At 43.7% G+C, this 15401-nt stretch overlaps 1 protein-coding gene across 2 annotated transcripts in view; it reads right to left on the bottom strand.

The window, feature by feature from the left end:
- LOC124777525 (macrophage mannose receptor 1-like) overlaps nt 1-15401 on the bottom strand; it is a 69855-nt gene that overhangs the window by 38144 nt on the left and 16310 nt on the right. For both annotated transcript variants that reach the window (XM_047252973.1, XM_047252972.1), the window contains exon 2: nt 8673-8831. In XM_047252973.1, the coding sequence (XP_047108929.1) occupies nt 8673-8810 (138 nt within the window). In that variant the 5' untranslated portion in view covers nt 8811-8831. The remainder of the gene's footprint in view (nt 1-8672; nt 8832-15401) is intronic.

The raw sequence follows: 15401 nt of genomic DNA, 5'->3' as shown, positions 1-15401 counted from the left end.
TCGGCGCTACAGTCCGGAACAGCGCTGCTGCTACGCTCGCAGATTCGAATCCTGCCTCGGGCATGGATGTGTGTGATGTCCTTAGGTTAGTTACGTTTAAGTAGTTCTAAGTCTAGGGGACAGATGACCTCAGATGTTAAGTCCCATAGAGCTAAGAGCCATTTTTTGAATCACGAGCCTAATTTTGCAATTGCGCTTTACGCTATGCTTGCGCATTTTACCTTGAATTCCATCTTCAAGCGTAGTTAAGTCATCTAAATCTCCCCTGGCTATATAAATTAAATCAAGCCTTGAGTGTGGTAAGACTGCCATCACCGACGTGAGGGCAGCATGACACGTCCTCTGTCTCCCATCTCTCGACCGACACTACAACTTCCACTCTCACAGACAGACCTCATCTCACAACAATGCTTAGAATCGCACTCCCATGTTTCACCCACACATTGTTACTATTGATATCTGTGTGCTTATTTATTTCGAATTTTACACAATGCGAAGAATATCGATAAGTTGGCTATATTATTTTCAATGTAATGGAGGGTTCTGACACACTCCTTAGCCATTCAGAAGGATCATGACGACGTGTTCTGCAAACGTGCACTCAACCATGTTGCTCCAACAGTCACGTAAATGAGACTCGAATCAGATCAGAGAGGTAGGATGGACATCAAATGACAACAGTCGAATTCAACCACCCCCACAGTGACTCCCCTGTTGAATATCTATCTAGCAAACATGTTTTCAAACGGCTGTAGCAGGGAAACGGTACGTTTACAAACAAACGTTCCTATCAAAATACACTGCTGGCCATTACAATTGCTACACCATGAAGACGACGTGCTACAGAAGCGAAATTTAACCGACTGGAAGAAGATGCTGTGATATGCCAATGATCAGGTTTTCAGAGCATTCACACAAGGTAGGCGTCGGTGGCGACACATACACAAACAGCAGTTGACCGATGTTGCCTGCGGAAACGTTGTTGCGGTGCCTCGTGTAAGGAGGAGAAATGCGTACCATCACGTTTCCGACTTTGATATAGGTCGGATTGTAGCCTAACGCGATTACGGTTTATCGTATCGCAACATTGCTGCTCGCGTTGGTCCAGATCCAATGAGTATTAGCAGAATATGGAATCGGTGGGTTCAGGAGGGTAATACGTAACGCCGTGCTGGGTCCCAACGGCCTCGTATCACTAGCAGTCGAGACGACAGGCATCTTATCCACATGGCTGAAACGCATCGTGCAGCCACGTCTCAAACTCTGAGTCAACAGCTGGGGACGTTTGCAAGACAATAACCATCTGCACGAACAGTTCGACGACGTTTGCAGCAGCATGGACTATCAGCTCGGAGACCATGGCTGCGGTTACCCTTGACGCTGCAACACAGACAAGAGCGCCTGTGATGGTGTACTCAACGACGAACCTGGGTGCACGAATGGCAAAACGTCTTTTTTCGGATGAATGCAGGTTCTGTTTACAGCATCATGATGGTCATATCCGTGTTTGGCGGCATCGTGGTGAACGCACATTGAAAGTGTGTATCCGTCATCACCTTACTGGCGTATCACCCGGCGTGATGGTATGGGGTGCCATTGGATACACGTCTACGTCACCTCTTGTTCACATTGACGACACTTTCAAAAGTGTATGTTACATTTCAGATGTGTTACGACCCGTGGCTCTACCCTTCATTCGATCTTGCGAAAGCCTACATTTCGGCAGGATAACGCACGACCGCATGTTGCAGGTCCCGTACGGGCCTTCCTGGATACAGGAAATGTTCGACTGCTGCCCTGGCCAGCACATTCTCCAGATCTCTCACCAGCAGGAAACGTCTGGTCAATGGTGGCCGAGCAACTGGGTCGTCACAATACGCCAGTCATTACTCTTGATGAACAGTGGTATCGTGCTGAAGCTGCATGGGCAGCTGTACCTGTGCACGCCACTCAAGCTCTGTTTGACTCAATGCTAAGGAGCATCAAGTCCGTTATTACGGCCAGAGGTGGTTGTTATGCGTACTGATTTCTCAGGATCTATGCACCCAAATTACGTGAAAATGTAATCACATGTCAGTTCTAGTATAATATATTTTCCCAATGAATACCCGTTTATCAACTGTATTTCTTCTTGGTGTAGCAATTTTAATGGCCAGTAGTGTATTATGTACGCACTCCCCTCTAGAAGTCCTAGAAGTTTATAGCGGAAATTTCCGAACGTCTTTCACGCAAAATGAGATGTGAAAAACTGCATCCAAAACATAATTGATTTATCAACCTATTTTTCCAAATTTATTATTCCCGATGCTCAACAAAGAACTTAATGTGACTTATCTGAGCCGTGTCACTTGATTGGAGGAATCGCTCTCCTGTTGGTTCGCGATTTTTGGCGGAGTTCGGCCGGGAAGGAGTGAGCTGTAGCTCGGGAGGAGCTACAGGTACGAGAAGTGGCGAAGCAAGTGAGGCCGCTTGCAGACAGAGGTAGGTCCGCGCGTTGCGTAGAGGTCCTCTCTGGAGCGTCAACCAAAGCAGGAGGTCACGTGCGCCGAGCCGGGCAGGCGCGCTGTTCTCCTGTCGGTCAGTTGCGACCTCCGTGTTGGCGTGTGTTGTGTTCGTAAGCCGATATCACCACTGTACAGGAGGAAAGACCGGCGGCCTTCACGTTCTGCCTTTCCATCCTAGACATAGCCGGATCACAAGTGGCCAATTCTGGCTTCCGAATCTAGTGAGGTGCTTGTCTGATAAGAGCCTGTTTTGTGTTTGTAAAAGAGGTCTTTCGGAGACTACTTTTGAAGTCCTAGTCGAACTTGAGGACATTGATTTGCTTAGTGACGTAATGAGCCTGCCCTTGATACGGGCAATCTTTTCGAGGCCGGACTTTGTTTTTGTCGTGGAAACGCTATATGATGGTACTATTAGTGTGCTTCCTATCTCTGTGTAAGCCTGTTAATCCATCACTAAGTTTTGTAGCTACTGTTAGTATTCGGTAACTAATCTATTTGCCTGATCTTTTTTAAAAAAAAATTCTCATCTCCTGTATTATAATGTTAATTCTGAGGATTGCTAAGTATTGGAAAGATCCTGCTCGCACAAACTAGTCCAGGAAGGTATTTATCGTTCCCTTCGAGCTGAAATGGTTTTCATTCCCTCAATTTGAAATTGTTGAATCTTGTAATTTAAAAATTATTGATTTATAATTGGAACCTGTTGTAGCTGAGTACGAACTATTGGCCTGTGTCATCCCCGAGTTAACGTGAAAAACGTTTCCTGCACTTTTCCACCGTCGTGATTGACGGTAAGTCTAACGGTCGCTATCTCAGCGACTAAGCGATCTCCTATCGATGTGCTACGATTTCAAGACTGAAGGTGTAAAATTGCACCTAATAATTTTATTCAGTGTTTTGTCTCATTTCTTAAACGTACTTGATTTTATTTGTACGGCTGTTAAGATTAAAACTCTGGGCAGTTTTGGTATGTGGCTTATTAATTAGTAATTCGAATGAGCACTGTACTACATTCTTCTTAAATACAACATTTGTATTTAAATTTTTCTGGATGATTTCTCTTGTTGGTCAAGTTTACGCTTAGTAATAATTCATTTTAAAGACCAACGATGCGTACGTTTGTTAAACAGGAAATTTTTATTTAAACTGTTGTGGATAAATTTTCTTGTTGATCAAGTTCTGTTTAGCAATTAATACTTCGAACGAGAGCTGTGGCGTATGTTTATTTAATTTTCGTGATGTGCAAGTTGCGCTTGGTAATTCATGATTCTAGTAGGTGCGATGGCGCATTTCTCTTAAAGACATAATCCATTTAAATGGTTCTAGACAGATTATATGTCGTTAAACAAACGCTGAATAATTAGTAATTCTACGTATCATGTAGACCAAAGGTTGCGTTTCATTGGCAGGACACTTAGAAGATGCAACAAGTCCACTAAAGAGACAGCTTACACTACACTCGTTCGTCCTCTGTTAGAATATTGCTGCGCGGTGTGGGATCCTTACCAGGTGGGATTGACGGAGGACATCGAAAGGGTGCAAAAAAGGGCTGCTCGTTTACTATTATCACGTAATAGGGAAGAGAGTGTGGCAGATACGATACGCGAGTTGGGATGGAAGTCATTAAAGCAAAGACGTTTTTCGTCGCGGCGAGATCTATTTACGAAATTTCAGTCACCAACTTTCTCTTCCGAATGCGAAAATATTTTGTTGAGCCCAGCCTACATAGGTAGGAATGATCATCAAAATCAAATAAGAGAAATCAAAGCTCGAACAGAAAGATTTAGGTGTTCGTTTTTCCCGCGCGCTCTTCGGAAGTGGAATGGTAGAGAGATAGTGGTTCGATGAACCCTCTGCCAAGCATTTAAATGTGAATTGCAGAGTAATCATGTAGATGTAAATGTAGATCATTTTTTGAAAATATTTTACCTTATTTGAATCGCTGTCAGTACTTAGATTCCGAGCAGTTTCCATGTCAGTTAAACCTTTGCTGGATAATCAGTAATTACTTGCGTTTTGTGACCTATTTCTTAAATAATATGATGTAAGTCCTTTCAGTCTGGAACCGCGTGAACGCTACGGTCCCAGGTCGAATCCTGCCTCGGGCATGGATGTGTGTGATATCCTTAGGTTAGTTACGTTTAAGTAGTTATAAGTTCGAGGGGACTCATGACCACAAATGTTAAGCCCCGTAGTGCTCAGAGCCATTTGAACCATTTTTGTAAGCCCTTACTGTTCTTAATTTTTTAGTGGTTTTTTAAGTGGAAGAAAGATTTGCTTAGTTTTGGGCCATATGGTAATTGATGAAAATGTATGTAAATAAAGTTGTTGTTATAATCGAAGATGCTCTCGCCGCCCTTCCACCCCACAGACTTGTGTGCTGACCCTTGTAATCTGTACTTGTTAACGTCATTTCATTATTCTTAAAAATTATAGAACTGCAATGCGCTGGTTTGACGAAGTCTGAAAAACACGGCCTAGGCAAATTAAGCGTACCATTGCCAACACAACATAGAAATTCATATTCTCATAAATATCAATAAAGACTGTCGCCAGTTCGTACTTCTTGCTGAGAGTCTTCTTAATTACATTCAATGCCGGGTCCCAATTCTTGCTGAGATTGTAGCCGCGAATTTCGATAGACTCCCTTATAACGCTGTCCCAGTATTTAGAGGTATGAGCCAGGATCTTGGTACTCTTTCAACTACTTACTGGCTGGCAAAATATCTGGCTGAATTACTTAGCCCCTATGTAGCTAAATGCCCTCACCATATCCTAATTCCGTGGATTTCGTGAAACGTCTCGACAACTTCAAACTGAAAGACAATGATATCCTAGTGAGCTTCGACATGGTTTCACTATTCACCAGGGTGCCTCTACGAGACTCAGTCGAGTTCATTGGACAGGAATTTGACGAGAGGACCACCGAACTCTTTAAGTATGTCTTGACCTCAACGTATTTTATTTTTTGTTTAATGGGGAATACTATGAGCAAGCGGATGGAGTTGCAATTGGCAGCCCACTCTCGCAGGTGGTCGCGAATCTGTACATGGAGCACTTCGAGGAGGAAGCCTTGGCGTCATCCAATTGGAAACCTACTTGTTACCCGTTATGTCGATGGCACGTTCGTCTTCTGGCCCCATGGTAGGGACAAGCTCCTGGATTTCCTTACACACCTAAACTCCATACATCCAAACATCAAATTCACTAAGGAGACCGAAGCAGAAGGAAGATTACCATTCCTGGACGTCATGGCCAAGAGAAGAGCTGATGGTACCCTGAGCCACGATGTGCACAGGAAGAAAACGCACACTGACCTGTACCTGGATGCAGACAGCTGCTAACCACCCTTCTCAGAGGAATGGAGTACTAAAAACACTAGTACACAGGGCACGCAGCATCTGAGACGCAGAGAATCTGCCCCAGGAATTGGAACACTTCAAAACCGTGTTCCGAAAAACGGGTACTCGGAAAGGCATATTAGACGCGCTCTCCGTCCCACCACCGCAGCACAACCTGTGGAGACTGATGAAGTCACGGAAGAAGAGGTAGCCACTGCCTTTATTCCGTACAATGGCGCACTACTGGGGAAAATCGGCTGTATATTAAAGAAACACCGAGTTAAAAACGTCTTCTGCCCGCCCAATAAAACATGGGCAATACTGGGAAGTGTGATAGATGACCTCGGTTTGAGGAAGGCCGGCATATACCAAATTCCTGTAAGTGTGGGAAGACTTATATCGGGCAAACAGTACGCACCATCGAAGATCGTTACCGAGAACATCAAAGGCACACTCGACTGAATAAGTCGGCGGTAGCAGAGCACTGTTTGTCTGAGAAACACGAGATGGATTATGAGCGTACCAAGATACTGGCTCAGACCTCTAAATATTAGGACAGCGTTGTAAGGGAGGCTATCGAAATTCGCACCAGGGAAGATCTCACAACCGATATTGCGTCTACAGTCTCACCCAGGCTTGGGATCCGGCATTGAATGTGATTAAGAAGACTCTCAGCAAGAAGTACGAACTGGCGACCAGGCCGGACGTAGCAAGCATATCGACGCTACGACAGATTCCGACGCCCTCGTCTTCGCGACCGCCGGCGCGCGGGCGCGGACGGCGAAGAGAGTGGCCCGCGGGGGGAGGGGATTTAAATCGGATGCCCGCCCTCAGGAGCTCAGTTCGTCAGCGCACCTGACGATGGCGACATGTCTGATTGCAGAAATATTGTGCCCCTTGGACACTATGAACTGGTAGTATACCCGTGGACTGTTCGAGCAACAAATATGCCGGGAGAAACTGAAGAATCACAAAATAATTTGTGTCAAAAAATAGGTCAATCCAGAAAAGAATTTAGGTGTCCTGCAATGTTGCAGAGAGCGCTGAAGAAAGTTCATATCCAACCCTCGACGGTGTTAGATATCTGTTCTACTCCTAAAGAGAAGGGCTGCAATTAAATTGCACCAAATTCATCCTGACGGTTTTTATTGATTAGCTTTTTCTTGATCTTCGCCCGTCATTGCTGGTTACGGGAAAGTAATACAGAGGTTAAGTCACGTAACAACCATTTTATTTCCTGTACGGTGGTAGTTTGGTGAGGAGTACGTAAGTTTTTGTATGGACAATGCTCTGAACTCTGGTATCAACCTAAATATTGAAACTGGTATATGTTGTTGTTGGTTTTTTTTTTTTTTTTATGGAACCGTATACTTCCCATAACTGCGTTCGTTACCTCTTGGAAATACAGTTACTGATATAGCTCTTGTTAGCATTTACGTTGAAAGCTTTCCCAAAAGAGTCCGAGATATACCTTAAATTTGGAAGCAAGGCTCTATAGTTATATGCAGCAAGACGGGCCTACGCTACTAAGACAAAACGCATTTTCCGTACGACATAGACAAACGGTCAGCTACAGTTTTTCTGTATGGGATTATGACATATGCTAGCTTCTGGAGCATCAGGTGGTGGTTAGGAAAACTATTTCATATGTGTGTACTTTTCTAGGTTTTTGTGGAAACAACTAGAGTTTCGTCAGGCAGTTTTCCATTACCATTTCCACAGCAGTTGTGTGATATTCGCTGCAAGAAAGTAGCATGTCTAACTTCTCGATATTGGTGTACATGTCTGCAGGCAAGAGATGTTGAAGCAGGAATGACATGCCGATAGATAACATCGTTCCTGCTAGTTCTGCACTGCAAACAGGTAAGCAGTCAAAAGGCTTCATACAACGACGTTGAGTGACATGAGCGTGTTAACAACACGATAGCCGATTTCGGACTGTTAGCTTTTCAGTTTTGGAATATTTCTCGGGTTCTTCTTCGAAGAGTTCCAACTTCAAAACTAACACGCATTATACCACTGTACTCCTTTTTTCCAATGCTTTCGGATGCCGTTAAAAATATGTCATTCTATTTAAAACATTGTACTTGCTGCAATATACTTATCGATAAGATCCTTTCTTACATATCAAAGGATGTTCCCCTTTGCGTACTTTTACTTGCCGAAAACCTCCATGCAAAAAAGGGTGTTACGTCCTACGTGACTCAAGCTGCATACTTTTAATTTTAGCCAGCCGCGGTGGTCTAGCGGTTCTAGGCGCTCAGTCCGGAACCGCGCGACCGCTACGGTCGCAGGTTCGAATCCTGCTTCGGGCATGGATGTGTATTATGTCCTTAGATTAGTTAGGTTTAAGTAGTTCTGAGTTCTAGGGGACTGATGACCACAGATGTTAAGTCCCATAGTGCTCAGAGCCGTTTGAACCATTTTTTTTAATTTTATTTACTGTTATCCCTACTATTCTGTTTAATAACTAACAGTTACTCGTTTTTGTAGGTTAAAACTATACACCTTGCTCATATTCCTTTTTTAAAATGAGGTTTTTAAAAATGAATCTCATAATCGTGCATGTTTGATAATCCTTTGTTGACAGATCTCCGAGCGTCACGTTTTTAGTTCGGAGTGGAAACCATAAATCCTCATAGCCTCATATAGATTTATTACCCCATATGTATATCCCTGAACATGTGAGATTGTCAGTTTTTGATAGCTATGGAAATACTTGTAAGATTTCAAACGATAAACGTGAGAATCGCGCAGTACATAATGATGCATGAGCTCTTCACCTACTTACTGTTATCTATAAGGAAATAGCTGTTCAGTACAGTACCTGCTCCCTTGTGCAGTGGAGGGCGTACTTCCAGTCCTGGTGGTGGTTCACTCGGCAGCCGCAGAACAGGTCCACGGTGGCCAGGCCTCCCGTCACTGCAGCTGCCGCCAGCACCGCACACAGCGCCACCAGCTGCATGTCACCCACTAATTCCTGCCGCTGCAACAGCACACGTACTCTTTGTCATCTCATCTTTAATTTTACTAAACGAACAGCCAAAACCATCAACGAGTCCAAAACGCTTATGTAATTTACCTATTTAAGTTACAGCACACGGTACAGGACGAACTCATGTCGTATATGTTTATATTTTTATTGGGATCTAGTACCAGGAGGAACGGAAGAGAAGCAGCCAAAGCCGCTATTGCATTGATCCGAAGACTACATACATCATATTCTCCTCAAGATTAAGAGTGTTTATTTTTTATTCTTGCAGATCCAATTCACTTGGTAACAGTTGTAATCAAAGGGTGAAGAGTGCCAAAGATGTTGCTGCCTTAGGGTCAAGGCAAATATCAGTGGAAGTAAACCTGCAGCTGCAATCAGGAAACCGAGCCTCCTATTTCTCCTTTGCCTTAAAAACAAACAATTCTGTTGGGAATTTTTCTACATTTGTGGACTCAAACCTTTGTTATACGTTTGATGTGACATCAAGTGCTAGCTACCATGTCAACTTGTTCCACTTGCACTTTAAAAATACATCACGAACGCTGATAAAAATAGTTCTCCTGCTCTCTTAGCGTAATAATCTGTCGATGTTCATTATACATGGTTCTATATGAAATACGATATGATGCTTCACAAATCATTTTCATTCACTGTCAACCGCTGGGTGCTATGTGCTACCCGCATTTTACTGTCTGAACTGTCGTTTAATATTATGTTCACCTCTAGCCACGTTGGATACATTTTTCAGGTTATATCTTTAACAGGGCTTCATCTCTGAGCTCGTAAGTGCAGTACGTTTCTTAGTTCCCAGAGGTAATTGCAATAATATTCCCTATCTTAAAATATGGTGTGGACTTGGAAAGCGGCGGGTCGGAGTGGCCGTGCGGTTCTAGGCGCTACAGTCTGGAACCGAGCGACCGCTACGGTCGCAGGTTCGAATCCTGCCTCGGGAATGGGTTTAATTAGTTCTAAGTTCTAGGGGACTGATGACCTCAGAAGTTAAGTCGCATAGTGCTCAGAGCCATATGAACCATTTTTTGAACTTGGAAAGCTGTAATAGATGCTGCGAATTTCTTTGGATTCAACATTTTCATGCTATGGCATTTCATTGTCTGCAAATTTATTCAGATACAGGCGGATTACTTACGAATCATTAACAATGTGTAGTTTTAAGAGAAATCCAATGTAATCAGTGACTAATTACACAGCATTCACCTTTTTAGCATTAGTTGGAATTAGCTCACAACATATAATAATATTTCTTGCAAGTGAAAGAGTACTTCCGTATTCCGCTGCTTACAGGTGTGTCAGTTGCAATTACACGTAAATTCACCTCCAGAAACATTTCTTCTTGGATACGTTGTAGCTTTCGCCATTCCATTAGTAAATGTTAACTCTATCCACTACTACTTTCGTATCATTTCCAGATATTTGACTAATGACTGGAAGGTATAATAGAAAAAATATTTCGTAAATTACAGTAGTCGGGTAATGGGGTCGTCGATTCAATGTTGATTTCAAATTGATATGCAAATTAGTCCGCACCTCGTGGTCGTGCGGCAGCGTTCTCGCTTCCCGCGCCCGGGTCCCCGGGTTCGATTCCCGGCGGGGCAGGGATTTTCTCTGCCTCGTGATGACTGGGTGTTGTGTGATGTCCTTAGGTTAGTTAGGTTTAAGTAGTTCTAAGTTCTAGGGAACTGATGACCATAGATGTTAACTCCCATAGTGCTCAGAGCCATTTGAACCATTTTCTTATATGCAAATTAATTAAATTGATCAATTAACCACCTCCGCCCCGACCACTGCCCCCCCCACCCCCCTGTACCTGGATGACATAACTTGTTTTGTTTTCTCAGCTGCACTTGTGCCCAAGCCCCCTTCTCACTTCCTCCGCCTCCCCAACCTACCTTACTGTTGGGAATTTCGAATTTAGCGGGAATTTCTTTGTTCCAGGGCTGTGCTGACACCCACCCCACCCCTAAGCCAGTAATTGATGGGAAATTAAAAATGGCGATGCCCTTCCAGGACTAGAACCCTGGTCCTCCTGGGCAGAAAAACCAATTGTACCCCCTTAACACAATTATACCACCAGAGGTACTTGGAATGGGTGGGAAATTAATAACTGACGGCGCTCTTTCTCGGACACGAACCCTGGCGCACCAGATGAGGGAGAGGAAGGTTAGGTTAGTGTACTTTATCTATTTTGTTCCGGAAACTGACGCAAAAATCGATCCTAATTACATAATTAATCACAAAGATTGGGTCTAATTACACAACTATATGCATAGCGCTACTCAAGGACGGCATTAAAGCACAATACACCACAACAACTGACAATACCATACAACTGGTGTTATCCTGCTGGGAAAAAAATTTCGCAATGCCACTTGAAACTAGCGACAGACACATTCAAACTCTACCACACCTACAAGCCGGTGGGAAAACGGTGGGGTGTATGGTACTATCTTACACTTGGGGGTGGGAAATACCTTCAACTGACGAGATGCTGATGTTGGACAGAGAGGAGTTTAAAAAGGGTATTACCTGTAAGCATACAGTATCTATCGCTTTTTGATGTCAGAGTTCGTTACAGATGGCTGCCTATAAACCATCCAGCAGCACAGGTAATCGAAGCCAATACACGCTACCACAACTGATGGAAGAAAAATTGCGTCAAAGTTATAATTACATTTCGACATTGTCATGAATAAACTGGCACTCGTAATGAATGGGTCATAACGCAGCACATATACTAGGGAAAATTGTCGTCCTAAAAGACTGCAGAGGAGGTGGTAGTTGAATGTGCATTCTCCCCGATAGGCGTCCACAAACTGCCGAAATTCGAGGCCCCCTTCCTCTCTCCCTCCACCCTTCCTGCCTCCATCCACCTATGATGGGGGAACACATGCTCCTTCAAACGGCCAGCTGCTCCGCCGACCGCCTTATGGTGCGGGCAGGCCACTATCCACCCTTTGCCGCCACCCTCTGCGCTCGCTGGCCGCACTTGGCTTTCCACCATCTTGGACAACACAAACTCCAGATGGCTATTTGAAAAGTTGGCTGTTTGCGAAACAGAAAGCCGCTCCCGCAGAGCCTTCAGTACAAAGCGCGACGCCGGCATCGCTCAGAAGCGTGATAAATGAGCGCTGTCCCGACCAAGGGAGAGCCACGGCCTGGTACAGAAGTCGCCCGCGGTTCTGCACTGCACTATTTAACATCATCTCGACTCCTATAATAAAGCAACTATTAAGAAAGAAAAAACATTTGCGTCTATAATAAATGTCCTCTTTCCACGAAAATAGGCAAAGTCCATTTTCTTTTAGTTTCATCAGCAAAATCGGTATAATTTTTGCGTTATACTGCAGTTGCATCCCATTATTTTGTGACGTCCAGTGACGTGAACCACCACCGATCACAAATGATCGGCAGGGACATGCCTACCCTGCGTAAAATCGTGAAAATACAACTATTTTGATGCGACAACTACCGGTCACCGCAGAATGTCCTCCTTATTTCGAAATCATCACCAGAGTAAAGAGAAAACGAGAATTTAAACTCCAAAGAAACAAAATCGATATTAAACAATTTCTTCCAGCTTGTTGAACAAATTACACGATCTGAGAGCGTCTCTCACATTCAGTGTCTGGAAATAAACTTTTGTGCACGTGTGTATTACAAACATTTGAGACAATCTTATACATCATTGGCACACACGTCGGAAAAAAAACACATTCATTTAATATTTGACAACAAGCAACTATAATTCAAGAGAACATCGCTGTTTTGTACACTACGACAGATACACTTTTACCAATGCGATGCTATATCATACTAGCATTTACGAAACAAATATTGAGAGCCTATCTCGCGCTGTGTAGGTGAGAGATTGAAATTTCATTAAAAGATATCTCCGCAACGAGAAAAAGAAACACTTGGCAAGAACCATTCCATGATGCCCTAGCCATCTCTTCAACCCTCCAGGCGGCACGTCGTTGATATCAATTTGATAGACTAATTAATTAAATTGGTCATGAGAATCACTTTGCAGGGCGAGTAATTTTTTTTCGCAGCAGTCGTATTACACTCGCCATGTAGGACAACTGGGAGGGAGCACGATGTTCTTTTCGAGGAACACTATTGAGAAATACATCTGAAGCTGACCACAGAAGAATTCTACAACCCACATCATACATTTCGAATGAGAACCGACCTATTAAAAAACACGATCATAACACCTATGTTACCATCACCCTGCATAAAAACTGTCTTGAGTCTACAGGCACACACGGTTGCTGATAGTGCTACACTTTCAGGCGCAAATGCCATCCGCAATTTGGAATCAAATCTGTCCAATTAACCACATATTTGCTTTGGATCCTGTGGAGATGTCTTTTAATGATTACAGGAACTGGTGAATCATATTCATGCCACTCTCGTGTCTCTAAACGAGTCACCTTTTCTGTTTTTGAACCTATCTGCTAAGGATTCCAGACACCAGACACCAAGAACTCCAGCGCTGCTCTGCACCTTGTAACTGCTCCTATGTCTCTGCCCCGCCGTTCCTGCAGCTTAGTCCATGTGATCGTCCCAATTTAAGTCCGACTTGTATGGAAGTCGGAGAGCGCTGTATCTAAGACCTTCTGCATCCTGTGGGGAAACAGGACGAGCTGAGTTAATCCGACAGGAGCGCGTTTCGACCACTCGGTGGAAATGGGAACATGGTGTCATAGCTCAGCCAACCGTGTATAGTGTGTAAGGCCAACGCCAAACGAAGCTTTCCCCTGCAACACGAGGTAGTAAAAGAGATAGCACGAGCAGTTACGGTGGTGTTCCTTGTTGGGAAAATTAGGAAGACTACATATCATACATGGCATGGAGGAAGGACGAAGATTTGGCAACACATCTCCAAACTACATACAGGTGGTACAAAGGAGATCTGGGTCTCTCAGGATGCATTCATGTCTATCACCCAAACACATATGGCGATCCTATTAAATATACAGGTACTTGGTTCATTGGAGCGGGTGGTTTGTGATTGAAGTCGCTTCCACAGACTGATGTAAAGTTGCATCACCTGTACCGTAAGATGACTATATCCAACAGACTATCTATCACACGAGAGGGTTCCCGTATTGCTCCTTCATAAGCAGTTTAACACATTGTTTTTTTTCAGTTGTAACACACCCAATTAGTGTACACCGCCATACACTTTATTTTTCTACCATGACCCTTGTCAGCTTCTGCTAAACCGGCATTAATACGTTTCGATCCTCGGGCTCTCACAGAAAACTAAACCTCGCATGGCATAAACTATACAGCTACCATGCCACAGGTTGGTAGAAATAAAACACAGACGCACTGTTTCTCATCGACAAAAATCTGGAAGAAATCACAAAATTTGGAAACTGGAAGAGTTTCTGGTATTATAGAGCGCTTCCAACAACTATTCGAAGGTGGTTACCTGTACAATTAATCTCATTTTCCCATCGAAAGAGTAGCGGATGTCTCAGTGCTCCGTTTCCAAAAGCATTGTTCCTTCATTTTGCAGTCATGTACATGACTGCTGTTACAATGTTGACCATCGCCAGAAGGTGCTGTTCAAAACACGCGAGATGTAGCACAAATAAAAAGAGGTACTGTTATCTTATTGGTGAAAAACAAAGTAGAAACATGTGTAGGTTACCACAACATATGGAAATATAATGAGTCTGTAGCAATGAGTAACACTTCCAAACAACTGTATTAAGGTGATGACCTTTACATTTAATCCCATGTTCATCAGCGACAAATAGCAGATATCCAGTGTTCCATCAAGGTTGCCTCCATCTCAACGGAGTAATGTCAATCATTATGAGGTAATCAACAGCGTACCCAGTGGATAGTGAGGACTGGAAAGACGCCATTGATATGGAGCGATGTACTTTAATACACACTGCAGTTGATAGCGAGATCAATTTTAGCAATTTTACCGAGAAGTCGGAGAGAGCAATATCCACCACATTCTGCAACCTGTTTAGAAACAGAGTGAGCTGAGCTAATGCTGTAGGAGCATGTTTCGACCACTCGGTGGAAGTGGGAACGTGTTCTGTATCATCACTAAACAGCCCCTACACTACTTTGCGAGTACCATCGCGAATGTAAGTAGATGACTGTGCAGTATGTTCATTCATTATTATTTCTCGAACAAATACACCGTAGTATACCAGACAGCGACCTACATACCTCTAGCACTTCGATCATAGTGGGTAACTTAGAATGGGAGTCACAGGGCATTCTCGCATTCTTAGGATAAAGTTAGAGACCGAAAGAGCTCTTCGCATTGTCTTTGACCAACGCTCCCTGCAGCTGACCAGAAGCAGATGGCTACATTCCACGTTTCGTGTAGGAACCGGGCGAACCGAGGATTTAACTGCTGTCCCGCGCTAATCCAAGAGCACAAGATTTTATCCAGATGCGCGAATGTCGAGGAGGTTAGCGCCCCTTACCGGTGTACAGTAGATATGAAACTGTTTTGATGATAAACAGACGGTTAAGAACAAGAAACGGGTGTCTTTTATGCAT

The sequence above is a fragment of the Schistocerca piceifrons genome, chromosome 2 (assembly GCF_021461385.2).
Source record: "Schistocerca piceifrons isolate TAMUIC-IGC-003096 chromosome 2, iqSchPice1.1, whole genome shotgun sequence".
NCBI classification, from domain to species: Eukaryota; Metazoa; Arthropoda; class Insecta; order Orthoptera; family Acrididae; genus Schistocerca; species Schistocerca piceifrons.
Note: the sequence above shows the minus strand (reverse complement) of the source record. Positions and strands in the feature narration are given on the sequence as shown.